Genomic DNA, 19,891 nt, shown 5'->3' on the forward strand with positions numbered 1-19,891 from the left:
TTTGGAAGGATTTTATCAGACTTTTATCAGAATTTTACACTGAATCTAATCTACCACCTGCTCAAATTCCCTTAAAAATCAAGTTTCTGGGGCGTGCTCCGGTGGCGTAGAGGGTAGCGCGCCCCACGTTTGGAGGCCTTCAGTCCTCGACACGGCCGTCGCGGGTTCGATTCCCGGACCTGACGACATTTGCCGCATGTCTTCCCCCTTTCCTGTCAGCCTACTATGTTATGAGGGACACTAGAGCCCACAAAAAGATCGCCTGGTGAGAAAAAAAAAAATCAAATTTCTGGTACAAAAAAATAGTTTCTTTAGCAGAGTACACAACATGGTATTTGTCCAACAAACTCTTGAAGGAGCTGCTGTCTTAACTTCCTACTGCTAGAAACTAACATGGATTGTTCAGATCAAAGCATATTCATGTGCTTTGATCTGAACATATGTCAAACTTCACATTTAAATAAAATTAACAAGGCATATATTTAAGTCTGTAGGAAGACTTTCCACAGACTTGCTATGGGTGGTAGAAGTTCATCCTGTAATTGGTGGATTGTTGATTTGATTTGTCTTGTCTATCTCTGTCATTGTGTGCTTGAGCAAGTCACTTCACTTGACTTGCCTACTGCCGGTGGCCAAGGTGCACGGCAGCCATGCTGCTGTCAGTGCAGCAGTGGCTACGATGTAGCTCACCGCCATCAGCATCTGAATGTGTGTGTGAATGGGTGAATGTAGTGTATAGTGCTTTGGGATCCTCTGGATGGTGTCTCAATGCACTTCACAAAGAAAAAATAAATAATTTCAATTCAATCACACATATATTCCAATTGATCCCAATTATCAAACAGTACAGTATCCTCAAATAATTATTCAAAGTAGTTAAAAGTTTCTATCTAAGGAAATCCAGCAGATTGCATGGAGTCATTGACTTTCAGCGTTCTCTCTTCCTGGACGGAAACGTAGTGACAATCGTTTGGATTGTGTCTTTGACTTTACATCAAACCCTCATTCTGACTATGCATGTAGTAACAGTGCAGAGGAAAAAAAATCACCTTTAACAGGAAGAAACCTCCAGCAGAACCGGAACCTGGCTCAGTACATCTGCTATAAGTATACTTATATTACTACTTGCTTGTAGTAGTATAAGTAGTTCTAATAATAATAATTACATAATGTGGACATTTATGCTAAATAGAAGAATTCTAATAATTTATAGTAAATTTAGTGGCCAACCTGCCACTAAATGTATTAGGCACTGTTGCACATATATGTTGTACGTTTTCAGAATGGAGCTGCTTTCTATTCATAAAGGCATTCACAAAGCGGGCATGAGATTATTTCTTAGTTATTTCTCAACCTGTCAGAAATAGGTTATCTCAACCTGTCAGCAGCTCCAGTTGCACATCACCAGTAACACATGGATCCTTCTTTAAGTTCTGCTCAGAGCTCCAGGATGATCAGTCTGTGCAATCTAAATGCTAATAAGCCATCATCAACATTTCCCAGCAGATCAATATGGTCTCTGAATACAAGCTCTCTCCTAATCCTTCAATTGGCGATGTTCTCCATCAGATTAGTTTCAAGGTGTTCCACAATTACGCAGCTCATCTTTGTACAACTACCTTTAGAACAATCAAACCTGACCTGTTTGGAGTTAATCTGCTGATCTGACTCCATTTCCTTTTTTCAGTGAAAATGAAATTACCCCGCAGATAACATGTATTTAATGCGGTTCGGCGCACAGACCAATGTACCTTCATAAAAGGTTAAAATCCAAACAATAAAAGATTAAAATCATAAAAAAATATTGGGTTTGATAACACTGAATTGAGTCAGGTTTCAGTGTCTTTAGGTGAGTTTTTGCACTTTTTAGTTTGTTCTTGTCCTCAAAGAAAGTTTGTGGACTAAAAGACAGGTCTTTTACAATGAGTTGGGGCTGCTGCACATTTTCACAGCAAGTAAAATGTTAAAAGGTTAACAGTTGAAGTAACAACATATCATGCAAAGTGAGAAAAAGTGGTCGGTTTGTCCTCCAGTAGCTTAAATCCATGGCAGGGTAACTACAGCAATATTTTTAGTTAATGTAAAGCAGTCTAACTATGAGCTTTATCAAAAAGAAAGTTTTACTCACAGTCTTTAAAGTAGACAGGATTTCTGCCTCATGCACTAAAAGTGGGCGATGGTTCCACAGGACAGGAGCCTGATAGCTAAAGGATCTGCCATTCTACTTTTAGAACCTGTGGGAACCAGTAGTAAAGCTGCAGAGACAGAAGTGCTCTGTTAGGAATATATAAAATAATCAGATCTCTGATGTATAATGGAGCTTGGCTATTAAGGGCTTTATATGTGAGAAGGTGAATCTTTAGATATTTATTAATTCATTTATTCTCATTTGTTGCAATTATACCCTACTTTGTGTTGGTCTCTCACCTAAAATCTCAGTAAATGCAATGAAACGTTTCTTTGTGTTCAAGCTGTGAAAAATGTTAAAATGGTTTGAATACTTATGCAGGGCTTCATAACAATGCTTGAGTTCACCATGTGTGATAAGCATGATATTGACAGTGGCCCCTTCTCTTTGCCTCTCTGCAGGGTTGGTGTATGACAGCCTGATGCTGAAACATCAATGTGTGTGTGGCAATGCTCACATTCACCCAGAGCATGCTGGGAGAGTCCAAAGCATCTGGTCCAGACTGCAGGAAACAGGCTTACTGAGCCGCTGTGAGGTACACAAGTTTGGAAGCGTAACCTTTGGACTCACAAAGGTTTCTGATCGGTGCATAAGGCAGGCTGTTCACTGGATTGCTTTTACCTTCATAAATAAGGATGTTACCAAGATTTTCTGTCTGTCTGTCCACCTGTGTGTGAGCAGAGGATTCGTGGGAGAAAAGCATCTCTAGATGAAATCCAGTCGGTCCATTCAGAGTTCCACACCCTGCTGTATGGAACCAGCCCGCTCAATCGGCACAAACTGGACCACAAGAAGCTTCTGGGTATTGGGTTACCTCAGTCTATGTTCATAGTTTCACTTATCCTACGCAGTAGTTTGGTGTCTTATCTGTTTTTAATTGTTATATTCTTCATCTCTAAGGACTTTTGTGCCTCCATATTTGTGTCTGGTGATTACTGCTGCAACAATTAGTTACTTAGTTAGTTATTAGTAAATTAACTTAATCGATTGATCATTCTTATATCCAATCAATTAATTGGATAAATAAAATTTTTACATTCTGCAATTTTTTTATTGAACCATTTAACCTTTTTAATAAAATATTAGGAATACATTAAGATATGCAAAAATATCCAAATAATTCAATTCCTTTTTAAAATAATGAAATAAACATTTTATTGCCTAAAATGCAACAACAGCTTGTTCAGTGAACATTTAGCCATCTGGATCAAAGGATGCATCTGCAGCTAAAAATTCCTTCTAACATCAACATGTGAAATCTCAGGCCTTTCTGCTGGACTTTACATCAATACACTGCAGGGTTAATGATGTCGATATTTTAGTAACCAATTCATACCTGTATTAAGTACAGCAAAAGTACTTAATAGGAGATTATTTTTTTTGATTTTTTTAAAAATTTGAACCAAGTGGAGCTAAAACTGTCATATCTGGATATCAAGATTTTTATTAGGGGCTGCACAGTGGTGCAGTTGGTAGAGCTGTTGCCTTGCAGCAAGAAGGTCCTGGGTTCGATTCCCGGCCGGGGATCTTTCTGCATGGAGTTTGCATGTTCTCCCTGTGCATGGTGGGTTCTCTCCGGGTTCTCCGGCTTCCTCCCACAGTCCAAAAACATGACTGTCAGGTTAATTGGTTTCTCTAAAATTCTCCCTAGGTGTGAGTGTGTGTGAGTGTGTTGTTTGTCTTGTATGTCTCTGTGTTGCCCTGTGACAGACTGGCGACCTGTCCAGGGTGACCCCTCCTCTCGCCCGGGACGCAGCTGGAGAGGAACCAGCAACCCTCCTGACCCCATTTAGGGAAGAAGGGTGTTCAGATAATGGATGGAAGATTTTTTTTTTATGTTAAATGCAAAACTTTTATATTTTTTGAATAGTATTGTTTTAATTACTGCTCTAAGGGTGTTGTTCTTTCAGAAAATGGCATTTTTCAGAGTCTGCATACTCCAGTTAACGATTTTTCAACTGATAAATTTGTTGATTGTTTCAATTAACGATTCATTACAATTAATCTGATGAACTGTTGCTGTCGGGAGGTTTTAGTGGATTGTTTGTGTTCTTTTTCAGGTCCTATCAGTCAGAAGATGTATGCTGTTCTGCCCTGTGGAGGAATAGGGGTGAGGCTCTCTATACTCTGTGTTTATCTAACCTCTGTCAGAGGTCTTAACCTAGGCTCCATGCTGCCCTCTGCAGGTGGACAGTGACACTGTGTGGAATGAAATGCACTCATCAGCAGCAGTTCGCATGGCAGTGGGCTCAGTTATTGAGCTGGCCTTTAAGGTGGCTGCAGGGGAGCTGAAGGTAGCACACACAAAGATTCTCCTCAATATCATATACCATCCGAACTGACCTGTACTCTTAAGTATATATATATTTTTTACCAGAACGGCTTTGCAGTTGTGCGTCCACCTGGTCACCATGCAGAGGAATCCACAGCCATGTCAGTACCTCCACCTCTTTATTTAAAAAATAATCTACATGTTTTATCAGATCTGCAAGCCTAGGTTCTGACAGATCTGTGCCTGTTTGTGTGGAAACAGGGGCTTTTGCTTCTTCAACTCAGTAGCCATCACCGCCAAGCTGCTGCAACAGAAGCTTGGAGTAGGGAAGATCCTCATTGTGGACTGGGTGAGAAGCACAAAAACACAAGTATCCCATACAGAGGATGTTCTACTAATTTACATTAATTTTAAAACGGTAGAGAGATTGCTGGGTCTGTAATTAATGAATCACATTTATTCAAAAACCATATACAGACAAAATAAGCAGTATTTTCAATTCATAAAGTCCTTTTTGAATCAGGAATGTTGGGGACATCTGTGCTGCTGCAACATGGGCAGCACTGAGTTTGATTTTTAGGCCTGAGTAGCTTTGTATGGAGAACCAAACCTGACATAATAACAAATAAAAGCATAAATGAATATTTAATTTTTCCTTGTCCTTACACATACGTTTCCATCGAGAAATGTATGTATTTTCTTTTTCATTTCCCCTAAACATGCGTTTTTGTCAAGAAAAGTAGATATTTTGATTTGTCTTTTCCTTATACAAGCTCTCCTTCTTTTGTTACATGACTTTGTGTTTTTGATGATGGAAAGCACTTTGAAATGCCTTGTGGCTGAATTGTGCTATACAAATATAAATTTGATAAATAAAAAATTTGTCAAAATGGAATAAAATATGTGTGCCTCATATATACAGTTTGGTAGAACAATTACACACTGATTTCTAGTTAATGTGGCACACGATATGGAAGCTATTGAAGTAAACATTATTTTATTTAATATTAAAATTATTCAAAATATTGAATATGACTTGACATTTTAATAGAGGGTACTGTGTCTCATGTAAAAGCATAAATTACCACTTTTTTGTATCAGTTGGTCACAAGGCATCACATTTATTAACATTTGTTTGACAGGAGTGCAAGGCAGCATATCTAAAAAGATATAATGTCTTCCAAAATATGATGCAAGGCACTACTTTACAACTGACCACTATGTGGGGGCCACATTCAACATGGTGCTCTGGTTTGAGGAAATAAGAACTAAACATTTTGGCCTCAGTGTGAAACGTTTGAGGCCAAAATGACTATGACTTCACGTCATAGTCTAGATGTGTCAAAAGTAGAAGGGGATAAAACATTGACCTATTCAACTTTGTTTATAGTATCCAAGTATCTCACTGACCTTGCCTCTGATGTTACTGTGCACTATCACGGCAGGACATTCACCATGGCAATGGCACCCAGCAAGCCTTCTACAATGATCCCAATGTGCTCTACATATCTCTGCATCGGTATGATGATGGAAACTTCTTTCCTGGCAGTGGAGCACCAGAGGAAGTATGTATTCATTCAATTGTTTAGTCTTTGTAACCCAGTCAAGATTTTGGCTACATTTATTTAATTTTTCTTTAGTACCCAGGGATCATCAATTTACCATTTATCAAATGTACCACTGTTTTCAATTACATAGTGTAACAAAAGCAGCAATTTTTATTCAAAACTATTATTATTAAAAATAATCAACATAAAACTGCTGTCTTTTAAATGTACCTCTGCTTGCTTTGTGTAGGTGGGCTCAGGTGCAGGAGTTGGCTTTAATGTAAATATAGCATGGACTGGAGGAGTAGAGCCTCCTATGGGTGATGTGGAATATCTCACTGCTTTCAGGTAAACATTTCCTTACTGGAAGCAGCCAATTATCTCAGAGTAAAATCTGTTTTTACACATTTAGTATACAGCATTCCAAACTGTTAAATCTGAAGCATTTAGGAAATACCTGGATAACTCTGAAAACCAACACCAACTCATACTGTTCTGCAGTGATACCTTAGAAAAATTATGCTGTCTGACATTGTGTTGGCAAACGTACACACCAAAGCCACATTAACCTTCAACCTTGTATAGGTGGAACCGGGTGTCATTACCGCCAACGTAAATAACAAGCTTACTGTATTTACACTTATTCTTAGTCAGCAGATTCATGTAGGATATGTAAAAGAAACCAGCAGGGAGACATGAGGATGACATTGTGCAGAAAGGGGAAGTGGCGGGAGTAGACGAGAGGAACTGGCAAGAAATGACTGAAGATAAGGTGCTTAAGTGTTGGAGAGGTCAAATTCTGAACAAAAGAAGGTTGCAGGTGTGAGGAGAGAGCAGGAGGTAGACATAGGAGAGAGAGAAAGTGGCAGAGGGATTGGGGAATAAATCTAGCACTAAAGAATAACTAGAAACCAGAAATAAACCGAGAAACACTAACAAGAACTTAACTGAAATAACACAGATCTAGACTGACATAATCAAAGGAAAGACAAAGGAACACAGAATAATCAAACTAAACCAAACTCCTAAACAAGTAAGCAACCTATCATTATGAAACACGAAGGGTTCCCTAAACAGAAAGTGAAGCAACAGAAAATGAACTTTAACTTGCTTATATATTTGAATAACTCAGAAAAGTCTCAGTACAGAGAAATTAGATTAAAGTGAGTGCAACAGCAGGAAATGCCTTACCCAAAAGAGTAAAAGAAACCAGCATTACTTCTTTTTTGTAATTAAGAGATTCTACAGCAGTTCTATCTATTAACCATCCAGATTTATTTATTTAAATAAGTAAGTAAAAATATAGGCTCTGTGTGAGCCTATATTTTTAGAAACATGTTTGTGAATAATATTGTTCTTGTGGTTGCAAACAAATCTGTATCTCAGATATTACTAGCACAAAAGTTAAAGTCACATTTTATTGTTCTTATTGTCACAGGACATGAATAAACATTTTTATTTAGTTGATCTATACAGCAGACATTGTCTCAAGCCACTTCACAAAAATGGTCAATTCAATTTAATCATGCAGACAAAGCAAAATGCCTGTTAACTTTGGAGGAGGAACATAGATCCACAGCTCAGGTGGAAGAACATTTACAACTACCTTTTGTCAAACAACCATTGGCTATACTGTACCTGCTTATTTTAGCAGGGTCAGCATGTAACCAGCATGTAACCAGTGTGTCACCATACAGCCCAGTAATAGTCATGCACTCTACAAATCTGGACTTTATAGAAGAATGGCACAATTGTTGAGAGAAAGCTATAAGAAGTCCTGTTGCAGTTTGCCGTAAGCTATGTAGGCAACAGGTTACAGATCTGTGGAACAAGGTCCTCTGTCAGATGACATCACACCTGGACGTTTTAGCCCAGATGCAACATCCCCATGGACAATTATGGTGCTGGTCTGGAGTCTGGGATCTTAAGGAGATCATTTAAAAATACTTTTGCAAATCATAATAATCTGCATGCAGTGTAAATGTTTTCATAACTAATTGTGGAAAAGCTAAACTGTGAGGGAAAAGCATGCTCTAAGACATTGCCTGTTTTGTGTGTTTAGGAGTGTGGTAATGCCAATTGCCCAGCAGTTCAGTCCAGATGTGGTCCTGGTGTCTGCAGGCTTTGATGCAGTGGAAGGTCATCAGTCTCCTCTGGGTGGCTACAATGTTTCTGCACAATGTGAGGGCGGCTTTAGTAGCAATCCCACAAACAACCAGAGGTTTTTCTCTACCCATCTTTTGTATTTACTTTTTCCCAACATGACTCCTGATAAATCTGTGTTTGCAGGTTTTGGTAAGCTAACACAGCTGCTGATGGGACTGGCAGGTGGGCGGATTGTAATGGCGCTCGAGGGTGGCCATGACCTAACTGCTATCTGTGACGCATCAGAGGCCTGCGTCTCTGCCCTCCTGGGAGATCTGGTAAGAGACAGACTCAATACTGGTTTACATGAGAAAATCTGTAATAAACTGCATTGCCAATACAATGAAACTAATCACAACTAATATACTGATTAGATTTTTGTCTGTCATTCAGTGTGACTCTGGGTTTCAGTGGCCTCAGGAGAATCCATGTCCAAAGGCCTGCGCCTCCCTGGAGAGAGTCATAGACATCCAGAGTAAGAACAATCATAATATGGTTCACATTCAACACCACAGCATGTAGTCTATCTCTGTCTCTGACTGTGTCTTTGTGATTGTCTCCAGGTAAGCATTGGCCTTGTCTCCAGAGTGCGTCTCAGACCAGTGGCCCCTCGCTCCTGGCAGGGTCACCTGTGGCCCCAGGCCAGTCTGAGAGGGACGAAGCTGAAACGCTCAGCGCCATGGCCTCACTAAGTGTTGATGTGGACCAGCCAGGCTCTGTTCCTGAAAACAGAGACTCTAACAGGCCAGTTAATACCTTATTGCTTTTCAGATATAGAAATGAGAACATGTTTTTAGAAATCATTTTACAACCTCTCACAGGTTTTCTTTTAAGGTTGCCCTGCATTAGTGTCACTCTTCTATAAAGTCCAGATTTATAGAGTGCATGACTTCAGGTTTTATTGCCTGAAGAAAATCATCCTCACAGCATAATACTATCACCATCATCCATCATTTGCCTCTTGATGCTTATTGTTAAGCATCACTTAACAATAAGTGATGCTTATTGTTAATTTTCTATCTCACATAACTTCAGAGGACCTGCCAAAAACTCTTGAATGTGATTTTATGGACAGAAATATTTATACATCTTTTTTGTAGCTCACCATTAACCAATACCAGGCAGTTTCCTGTCTGGGTGTTTCCCAGATAATTAGATCTGTTTTGTGAAACATCCTAAATGTTTGGAAAAAACATTACATGTACCTTTATCTATCTGAAAAAGCTACAAAGCAGAAAATTTGCCTGAGCAAGTTTATGTTATTCAAAATGTTGCATAAAAAGTAGAATTGATGGAAAATAAAACTAAACTGTATGGGTTTATTGACCCTTGAATTTTTTCAGTTCTCATTATGTTTGTTTTTTCCTACCACAATTGTACACTGTGGTTCCTTCACCCCAGATATATATATATATATATATATATATATATATATATATATATATATATATATATATATATATATATATATATATATATATATATATATATATATATATATATATATATATATATATATATATATATATATATATATATATATATATATATATATATATATATATATATATATATATATATATATATATATATATATATATATATATATATATATAGACAGAGAGAGAGAGATGTATATGTCTTGACAAAAATACATATATAAGGACAAGAAGAAGCAATATATATATATATTTCTGCTTTTATTTTTAATTATGTCAGTTTTGGTCTTCCACAGTGCTGGACAACATGACAGAAAAACATATAGATAATTTCTAATTAGTTTTTTGTTTTAAGTATCTTAAATACTACCAAACTGGTGCGTGACCTTTCCTGTTTTATCCACAGCTTTCACTAAGCTACGAGGCACGGTGTCAAAACCTTAGATTGTTGTGCAGGTTCCCAACAAGTTGTTACTAGGTAACCACAGAGTGAGTGAGTTAGTTGAGGCCACTCTCCTTGCAGGGCTTACTGGGGCCTGAGAGGTTGAGCAGTTAGAGCCTTTCCTTGGCCTTCATCCCTCAGAATGCTGTGAGTTCTGGATTGGAGTTCAGTGAATTCTATATATTGAATATTATGACAGATGTAACATCTATTAATATTGGTCACATGTGTATTGCGACATGTATTTTTATTGATTTATTGTCCAGTCCCACACACAAGGACCGTGACGGTTTGTGACATTTGAACCATTAACCATGCCAACTCAAACTATTCAGGAATCATATTTTAGCTCAAAATACAGCAAACAGTGTGTGATTGGTTCAATGTCATTTAGGCTGCAAATGGTTTCTAGTTGGTCTTTCAAATTCTCAAATGGTTTTTTTAGCTTCTAACTCTGGATCCTTCAGTTACTGAAACATCTTTACTAGATGACCTACACATCAGCCCACTTCATTATGTGCTAATGATATACAAGTACAGGACTTGTGCCTTTGTGCCTTTGTCTTCATTGAAAAATACTTTTAATTACCTCTGTTTAGTGTGTTCCTTGTTCTTTAGGAAATTACTAACTGATACGTTCACTGTCAAACCCTTATGAGTTTTCTTAGCAGCTGTGTTTATACTGAGGATAAATTGCTGGACTATATTTACAAGTAGTCAGTAGGTCACTTTCAAAAGACATTGGTTGTATTCATTTTGATTTAGGGGTGTCAGAGTAAAGGGAGCAGAATACTATAAAAACAATGCCTCCTGTGTGTTCTTGTGTCACAGAATATCTCCATAAGAGGTGATGTCATTATGTGATTGACTGCTAACGTTCTACAGGTCTGCAGAGGAGCCAATGGAGGAAGAGCCTGTGTTGTAAAGAGGAGCTGATCTAAAGCACCCAAAAACACCTTCACCTCCTTCTAGCACCTTCTTGTCCTCCTGTTCCTGCTCCTCCACAGAGTGTGTATGTACACCAACACACACACACATATATGCATTCGCAGTGTGGAACTGAATTATTGTGGAGGTCTCAGATTGGCTGAGAACATCCAACCAAGGCAGGCAAAGGCAAGTCCTGTACAAAACAGGGGCGCCTCTCTTTTCTTCTGGTTCATCCATCCAAGGATTCGCAGACGACTTGTTCGCATCTTCATGGAAACCAAAGACAGGGAGCGTCAGCAAGGTTGCAATTTCTGTACACTACCTGTACACAGCATCGCTGAACCTTGTCCAGTCGTTCTTTTATATTTCCTATCTACTCGTCTGATTCCACTAAGGGACTTTTACTGTGGAAATAAAAAACTTTAATCTGGTCAAAATGTCCGACAACAAGCTGACGACTTGTCTTCTTGTGTCTGTCAGAGAAAACGAGCAATCACTTGTTGGAAGGGTAACTCATTTTACAAGGAGCGGGAGAGCAAGAACTCCAGGTGCCTTTTTTCTGTCTAACACAAACAATTGAATCAGAATCCACACATCACTGCCAGTGCACCTCAGCCAAACGAGCAGCCCACGAGGACTGAAAAACCGGCCAGACAGCGCACATACACTGCTGTTGTTTCAGTCATTCTGTGTATATTTGTTTCATCATCTGAATGCCTTAGTTTTTCTTTTTTTTGTCACAAAGATGAGTAGAGGGGATCAGCAGAGCTCATAAGCTGTAATCTTTCCAGGTATTCCCAAAATACTTATTTGGTGTTTCCTAAGAGTCGTCCCAGTGGAAATGTTTTGTCAAAAAGCTTATCTGAGTGTTATTATTGAAGTCTATGTAATATAATGATACTGAGGAAACAATCTCAGGATCAGCTCATCTTCTACAAAACTAGACATTATACTGCAGCCCTTCAAATTCACTTTGTTGTTTCTGTTGAAAGTCATGTGACCTGAGTCCCACCCCTTTCTATCTTCCAAAAAGAATTTTAGGTTGCGGCACTTTTAAAATACCGCAATTACCATCCTTTCTTTGTTTTTTATTTTAAGTGTAATATTTTCCTCTTGCTGTAAATACCGTCCACCAAACAGTTGCACATAGCAACATCACAGCATCTATAGTTTGTTTTGTTTTTACTATATCTGTACATACATGTATGTATAAACTACAGAATACTTTCTCTTTTTGTATGACAAGCAAAAATAATGTGTAAACTGTGTTTTATCCAATCAGATAAGATTTATGAATATACTCTATTTGAGGATCTGGTGTTTTAAAAGTTTGGCTATTTGACAGAAAGTTGGTGCACGGCTTGATGGCACCCGCTGTCACCGCAGCCTGCTTGTTTGTTTGTTTACAGATGCCAAGGAACGATAGGATGTTGAATCTTTTTGGAGGAGAATGTTGTGCTCACGTTCCTCTGGTAGGACCACTGCTCTGTACTGCCCTCCTCAGGCAAGCAGCACATAGGAGGTGTTCAAATCAAAGGTCATGACTGACTTAGTAGGTGGGTCCAGTGACTGTGGCTTTGTATTCCAACAGATTATTACAGCATGCTCCTAGATCCCAGACATGTTATACATGAGGGAATGGAAGGATGGTAGCAATGTTCAGACCTCCTCTCCACGATAGACAGAAAACTAATGTGTCCTTCAAAGTAGGGTTTGTGTCAATAAACTTCTTACAAGCAATTAGTCCTTTTAAAGTAGAACACACATGCTCATTGACTCCAGCTTTACAAGCATAGTGAAACAGCTTTTGTAAAAAGCGTCACCAATAGTGCAAAAGATATAGAATGCAAAGTTTGATAGCGACTATTTCAACTTATGTGAAGGCAGAAGCAGGTAAAAAACAGTTAGGGTACCAATCTATAGTCAGCAGGTCACTTTGGTTTTTAATATTCTTGTTTGTAAAGGTTTCTGAAGACATTTTTCATTAATTAAATACTTTAAGTAATAAAACGGTTCCAAATAACGTATTGATTTAGACCCCAGACTTTAGCTGTAAAACTCTTCGACATCCATACTGCTCTATTCTACATGAGCAACCATGTAACCAGTTTGAGCAAAAATACCACAGTATTGTTGTTATTATAACTACACAAAACAATTGAACAAAAATATTTAACTTGATCTCATTCCCTTTTAAAAGCCCATAATATTACAGCCTTTGCTGTATGTTTATAGAATAAACCAAGCATAACAATTTGATATTATCTGGTTAATTTGCTCATGTAGCAAGTCTGCAATGGGCTGCTTCAGTAATCTTCAGGAATATGTGCAGTTTCAAGACAGCATTAACTTGAATGGTTTTGACATGCCTTGCCAGCCTGGCTAGTTGTTAGGACATTCTGGACCAATGTTTGTCCATCTTCATGCAGAATCTGGACTCAGAGACGTAGTTTTCACCTCAGCCTCACAGCTTGACTGTACACATTCAGAAAAGAGCAGACTGGGAGGTAAGAGTTATGCCTACATTTGAAGGTGGTGTTTGTTTCCACACAACGTCCTCATGAGAGCAGAAATATTATTATTTTTTTTTCCCACCAGGGGATCTTTTTGTGGGCTCTAGTGTCCCTTATAACATAGTAAGCTGACAGGAAAGGGGGAAGGAGAGGAGGGAAGACATGCGGCAAATGTCGTCAGGTCCGGGAATTGAACCCGCGACGGCCGCGTCGAGGACTGAAGGCCTCCAAACGTGGGGCGCGCTAACCTCTACGCCACCGGAGCACGCCCCAGAGCAGAAATATTTTTAAACAGCTGAATATGTCTTTGTTTTCAGCAGGGAGAACAGTGTAGTTGTCTTGTTACAGCAAACTGAGCATCAATTCACAGAAAAAGATGGATTAGAGACTGTGGTACACTGTACCACAAACAAACTGATTTCTCTGCCACTTTCACTGGCCTCTCATTAAAAGGACTTTAAACTGTCAGAACCGTTTGGAAAAATGTTAACTTTCTAAAAACCTTAATTTGACTTTGTGCCTCAGCTGCCAGATGATGTTAAAATATCAATCACAAATCGTTATTGTTTGTTTCAGGTCAAAACGAAGGTCAACGTTGTGTTGAACTTGACCTTCAACATGCTGACTTTAGCAGTTAGCATACTGGTTACTTGCTAATTGCTAAACATGCCCTTCCTTGGATCGAAGTATTATTTAAACATACCAGTTCTTGTTTGTAATGAGTAACCCCATAAACTGACAAACCCCATTAACTCCTGAAGTTACAAAACCTTAAAGCTGGACTGATCTATTAATCAGTGCTGTAAAAACATTTCATAGAGACATAGAGAAGCTCACATTAAGTCACTTAACTAGGCATGCTGCGATAGATACTTCTGCCTTTGGGTTAGATCCATTTAGCAATATCAGACCAATTCAGTGTTGATGTGCACAACAGATAGCATCACTGCCTACATAAGGCTCTGCTTTTATACCTGATTCAATGCTGTTTGTATTTTTTATCAGGTAGGACTGATGGGTCAGATTTTTGGCTTTCACGCTATCACTTTTTTTTTTTTTTTTGTCTTTCTGCACTAGTAGGCAACCACATCTCTCAAACTGTCAGTCACTAATATGAAGCCTGACTTTTGGGTGTGGGTGTAGGAGGCAGGTGATGTCATGGGCCTGGGAACTGAAAGCTAAAATTCACCAACAAGTATGACGGGTGCAGGATACTGAACCTATTAATCGTCAACTGAAGTTTAAATAAGCACAAATCAATTGAAGGGATAATTTGGATCTTTAAAGTGAAGGTAGTGTCAGTTATAGTTTGATAAACTGTGATTGACAGACAACATGTTCCTGTGGTATTCATAGAAAAGTGAAGGAAACCTCATTATGGTGGATGGCTAGCAGTTAATCAGAGGGTACAATGTGAGGGCTAAAACAGCTAAAACAAGTCAAACATAAAAATGCTCATATCTGTCAGATAACATGCTATATTAGCAGATATTTCATATCTACACTTTTGCAAGAGACTTTTGTTCTTTTGTCAAAGCGACAAACTCATCTACAGTATCTGAGGCTCCATGTAGCACATCTGCCTGGATAATTCCCAAACAACTGCAAGGTTTTGATAATCATTCTTAATTCCACTGGACAAATGGCAGCTCAACAGCAAAGTTAACTTTACGTTTGTGAACTTTACAGTTGATTGATTAGTGACAGCAGATTGAGACAACAAACACAATTGAGAGTACAGAAGGCTAATAGTCAAATGGATCGTTGTTGCAGCAAATTATTGCGATTCATAACAACTTAAACTGCATGATCAAGTACCAATAATGTACATCATCCTTTTGTGAAAAACTGACATGTGATGGGGAAGGAAAATTAACTTCCCTATTACAAGGTGACTGCTTTTCCCACTGAGAAATTACCCTATATGGTATGTATTATCAAGTTAAACTGTTTGCTCAGTCAAAGAACTTCCATGTGACGGCACAAAGTGTGATTGGCAGAGACAGCCGGCTGGTGCAGCTGGATCATTTCTGTATAAGACCTGGAAAAGAACTGGAACATATTTGATGTCTTTGCAGAAATGACACAAACTCCAGAGCTTGATATCATTCTTAGCAGACTTTGACTGGCCGATGTAGCTGGCAGCCTCAGCTATGACAACTAGACGACAGGAACAAGCTTACTGATCTCTGGTAAAAAAATAAAATAAAAATAGCACATACACAGCATTGTGTCCAACAGATGGAAATATTTTCAGTTTTGAGTGGTTCTGAAGTGTCTATCTGTGGAAGAATTTCATTCAACTTCCTTCACCTCACTGTGACCTCTGGCCACCCCAGGTAAGAAAAGTGTCTCTGACAACTTCACAAAACCTCACTTCAAAAGATACAAGCTATTCCTTTAATAGTGATGTGGATCAGCAAGCAGCAATTAGCACCACATTCTGTTGAGCCCCCCCATGCCTGCTGAAGTCAAAGGCTTTATATGCCAAATGTGACATTTCCTGAGAATTTGCTTACACTTCATGGCTGTTTAAGGAACTTCAGTGTAAAGGTTTTAAAATACATCATTTCCAGGTTTGCTGTCACCACAACCTGACAACATTTCTATGAACCGTTGCAAGTGGAAACTAACATATTTATTGTTTTACCCTGATAGTGTATTATAATATTAGTTCACAGAGACCAAAACTCAAAACTCCACCAAACCTAAATGTGGTGATGGTTGCCACAGATTGTGTTCGCACATGTTGTCTCTCAGTTCACATTTCTTTCTGACAAACAGAATGCAGAAAAAAAGCGGATTGACTGAAAGAAGTGTTTAATGTTGTGAAGGTGTTTCACAGCTTTAATGTTGCTAAACACACTGACTCTTTTGCTACTTAAATTGATTCTGTATATTTCTTCACGTTTGAGCCCGTGGTGTAACTGTTGTGTCCTGTAAAGCCGTGTTGGGGGGTTACATTGGAACCCCAGGCTTTGGGTAGAGAGCTTCATTCTCTGCCTCTTTTCTCCCAGTTTCTGGGGAGGAAGACATTTTCACTGTTTGCTTTCTTTCTTCAGGGCTAGCACTGAAGAGGTTTCAGAAAACAGCATTTATTTTTGTTGTTGCTGTTGTTGGAACTTATCACAAACACATTCCTGAATTATCTCCCTCCATAGTGTCATTTTTCTTTTGCAGATTGCTGTTGGCAATGGTCCTGTCTAGTTCTCTGATTCACATGTAAATAAAGTTCATATTTGTGTACACATGTGCAATACACGCTACTCAAGCAATCTGTTACTGTGACAAATATTGATAATTGCTACTTTTTGAAGTTTCAACCTGTTTTTGCTCCTTGTCCTGATGAAGGATTATGTTGCAAGAGCTTAAAAAAAGGGAAAGTAACTATTGTGATTCTTCACACTCAGTTTAAATTCAGGGGTTTGCTGACATTTTAATGAAGCCCTTTTGTTTTTAAAACACTCACTGTACTATTGTGACAATTTATTATTATTTTTTTAATTAATATTTTAAAGTGGGCTTGTTAAGTTTGTCTGGAAACTCAATAAAGCAATTCACAGACCGTTGCTGCATTCTGTGTGTTTACATCTGCTGTGAAGGAAGTGCTGTAGTTAAAATTGTTTTTTGTCAGCAAAAGTTACAGTGGGGGAAATAATTATTTGATCCCCTGCCATATTTTTTTCATGTGACCCTTCATGCAATTGTCTAGAATTTTCTGTATTTATTTTCGAAGTTCCTTTGAAAATGTTGAATAAGGATTATTATAAATTGGGTTTGAATTTGACTGGGTAAAAAGGTATTTAAAGCATTACCCCCCATCATTTCACAATAAATAAGACTAAAAATTCTGTTTTACATAGCTAGGGTGATTTTTGTTAGATAAATTAGGCAAAGTTGTTTTTGTTCAATTTTTTTTTGTCTCTTGCTTTCTTTCGCAATAAACAATAAATCAAGTAATCACATGATAAATGAAAGTTATCAACCTCCTTTTTAATCAGGGCCGTGCAGAGACCTATGTAGGGGTAGGGGCTCAAATTTTAAAAAAGGGGCACGTTGAACAAAAACTCAGTACAACAACATAGCAACAACCCATATTAATCAATAATCTAATTGGATCATACTATATTATTGCCATCATCCAGGGAAATGCAAAGCAAATCTAGTCTATATTTTCCCCAACTGGTATAAAGTTTCTGTTTCTGCTGCTGACAGTCCTGGAGGTCTGAGTTGATCTGAAACTGTAGATGTTATACAGACCAGAGGAGAGAAGGCTGCTGTTTATGAAGTTATGAAATAAGCTAATTTGCTGCCATTTTACTAATGAAGCCCTAATAATATTTATTTAACCTCTAGAACAACCTGGCTGCAGACTGAGTTGCAAAGTTGAGCTTTTTTGATCTATAAATCAGAGATCTAGAATTATAAGACTGGGATATCAACGCAAAGAAAACTCAGTAGCTGCTGGTAGGGGACATTCAGGAGCCTCCAGACACTCAGGGGCCCCTAGAAATTGTAAGACAGGCCATAGATCTAAAGCTGTAGCATCATTTATAGAGAATAACAATGTTACTAAATTTTATTTAATGTATTCAGCTGAGAAAAATAAATAGTACATTTAGGATTTAATTAGGACGTTTACTTTATAAAAGTTTAAAGAAGCATCTTGATAGTTTGATTGTTATGTTACCATGGCTACAATATGGTGTAATCTTTGTGTTTGTGTTGGGTTTGTTCACAAATACATCACAGCAAATAACCAATAATCAGTGATTGATTTTAAACTCGGTCAATAAACCTGGTCTCCCTCCCACAGATTCACCTTATCAATATTTAAACATGTTAGTGATGCTGAGGTTCTTAGTAGGAAGGGTTCTGGGGGGCTGGAGGGTTCTGTCTAAGGCCCCATATTACCTTGGGCCGGCCCTGCATATTTTATTTTATGTATTTATTTTTAGTAAAAATTTCTGTCATTATAATATCAAAAACATATAATTTCACTATAAAGTGATTTGTTTTTGCAATAATCTAAATTTGATAATGTATAAAAAATTATTTTATTGATAAAAAGAAAAGAAAAATTATTGCTCTTGGGGGTCCCCTGATGGCTGCGGTAGGTAGCGCACGGTTCCACGGTAATATGAGCTGCCATGCAATGTACATCCAAACGTCCAAAGCTCTGGTCAGAGGTTAAGCAAAACAATGTCTCAAAAATGGACTTATCTTTCAGGGAGGGAGAAAAGACAGAGGAAGAGTAGAAAAAAAGCCGAGATAAAGGTTTCTTTTAATGTGCCTAGGTAATGTAATGAAATGTAAAAGATTTGTCCATCCATCCATTTTCTGTTCACCCTTCGTCCCTAATGGGGTCGGGAGGGTTGCTGGTTCCTCTCCAGCTGCGTTCTGGGCAAGAGGCGGGGTCGCCCTGGACAGGTCACCAGACTGTCGCAGGGCAACACAGAGACACACAAGACACACAACCATTCACACACACACACACTCACACCTAGAGAGAATTTAGAGAGTCCAATTAACCTGACAGTCATGTTTTTGGACTGTGGGAGGAAGCCGGAGAACCCGGAGAGAACCCACCATGCACAGGGAGAACATGCAAACTCCATGCAGAAAGATCCCGGGCCGGGAATCGAACCCAGGACTTTCTTGCTGTGCAGCCTGTAAAAGATTTGTAAAGCTCCTAATAGAATAATAGTCACTTGATAGCGACCTGGAACGGTCCATTTCAACAGCCAAACATTTATGCTAGCGTCTTTGTGTTTGTGTGAAACTGAGTTTAAACTTCAAATGAGTTTATTCTCATGGTTGGCTCTGGATATTTTTGGCTTCAAACCGCAGCGTTTGATAACAATAATTAAAACTTCTCAATGTTTGACATTGTCTAGCAAAACGTTTTTACGTCAGGCTATATTGATGACCTATGCTGTAGTTGGGGATACGTTGTGTGTTGCTGAGGAAAATCATTTTGTGGCGAAAACAAGCATTATTTTTACATCAACTTCAATCATTTGAAGGCTCAGAATCAGTCCAGTACCAATCCACATTCTCAGGGGAGAAAGACTCACCTGGTATAAATTACATTTTTAACTATTATAGCAACACTTAAGAGAAATTTATGAAATCAAAAAATGTCATGAATATGTGTATGTATTCCATCTTAGGTTTGGCTACACTGATTGCAGTTTTCTGGACGATCCCTGGTTACTGATCTTTAAAAAGCTTGACCTGCTGATTTTGATTTTGGCTGATATGATTTTTTTTGTCTGAAAGGTCGCTAAATAGAGCAAGAAAGTCGGTGAGTTGGCAACAGTGGGGTGAATATTAACTGCAAACATTCACTCCTGACCTGGTGGGCTGGTCTGTCAGTCAAACCTCTCACTGTAGAGCACCAGAGGACAGAGAC

At 38.4% G+C, this 19,891-nt stretch overlaps 1 protein-coding gene across 11 annotated transcripts in view; it reads left to right on the forward strand.

The window, feature by feature from the left end:
• Positions 1-17,041, forward strand: part of hdac5 (histone deacetylase 5) — a 76,673-nt gene extending 59,632 nt beyond the window's left edge. For 10 of the 11 annotated variants that reach the window (XM_044098981.1, XM_044098987.1, XM_044098986.1 and 7 more), the window contains 13 exons: positions 2,590-2,723; positions 2,870-2,990; positions 4,249-4,298; positions 4,375-4,482; positions 4,566-4,621; positions 4,722-4,809; positions 5,906-6,025; positions 6,258-6,355; positions 8,070-8,188; positions 8,297-8,430; positions 8,546-8,627; positions 8,716-8,896; positions 10,919-17,041. In XM_044098981.1, the coding sequence (XP_043954916.1) occupies positions 2,590-2,723; positions 2,870-2,990; positions 4,249-4,298; positions 4,375-4,482; positions 4,566-4,621; positions 4,722-4,809; positions 5,906-6,025; positions 6,258-6,355; positions 8,070-8,188; positions 8,297-8,430; positions 8,546-8,627; positions 8,716-8,896; positions 10,919-10,958 (1,331 nt within the window). In that variant the 3' untranslated portion in view covers positions 10,959-17,041. The remainder of the gene's footprint in view (positions 1-2,589; positions 2,724-2,869; positions 2,991-4,248; positions 4,299-4,374; positions 4,483-4,565; positions 4,622-4,721; positions 4,810-5,905; positions 6,026-6,257; positions 6,356-8,069; positions 8,189-8,296; positions 8,431-8,545; positions 8,628-8,715; positions 8,897-10,918) is intronic. The other variant, XM_044098985.1, reaches the window with a different exon arrangement.
• The last annotated feature ends 2,850 nt before the right edge of the window (positions 17,042-19,891 follow it).

This window comes from Gambusia affinis, linkage group LG19 (genome assembly GCF_019740435.1).
Source record: "Gambusia affinis linkage group LG19, SWU_Gaff_1.0, whole genome shotgun sequence".
Lineage (NCBI taxonomy): Eukaryota > Metazoa > Chordata > Actinopteri > Cyprinodontiformes > Poeciliidae > Gambusia > Gambusia affinis.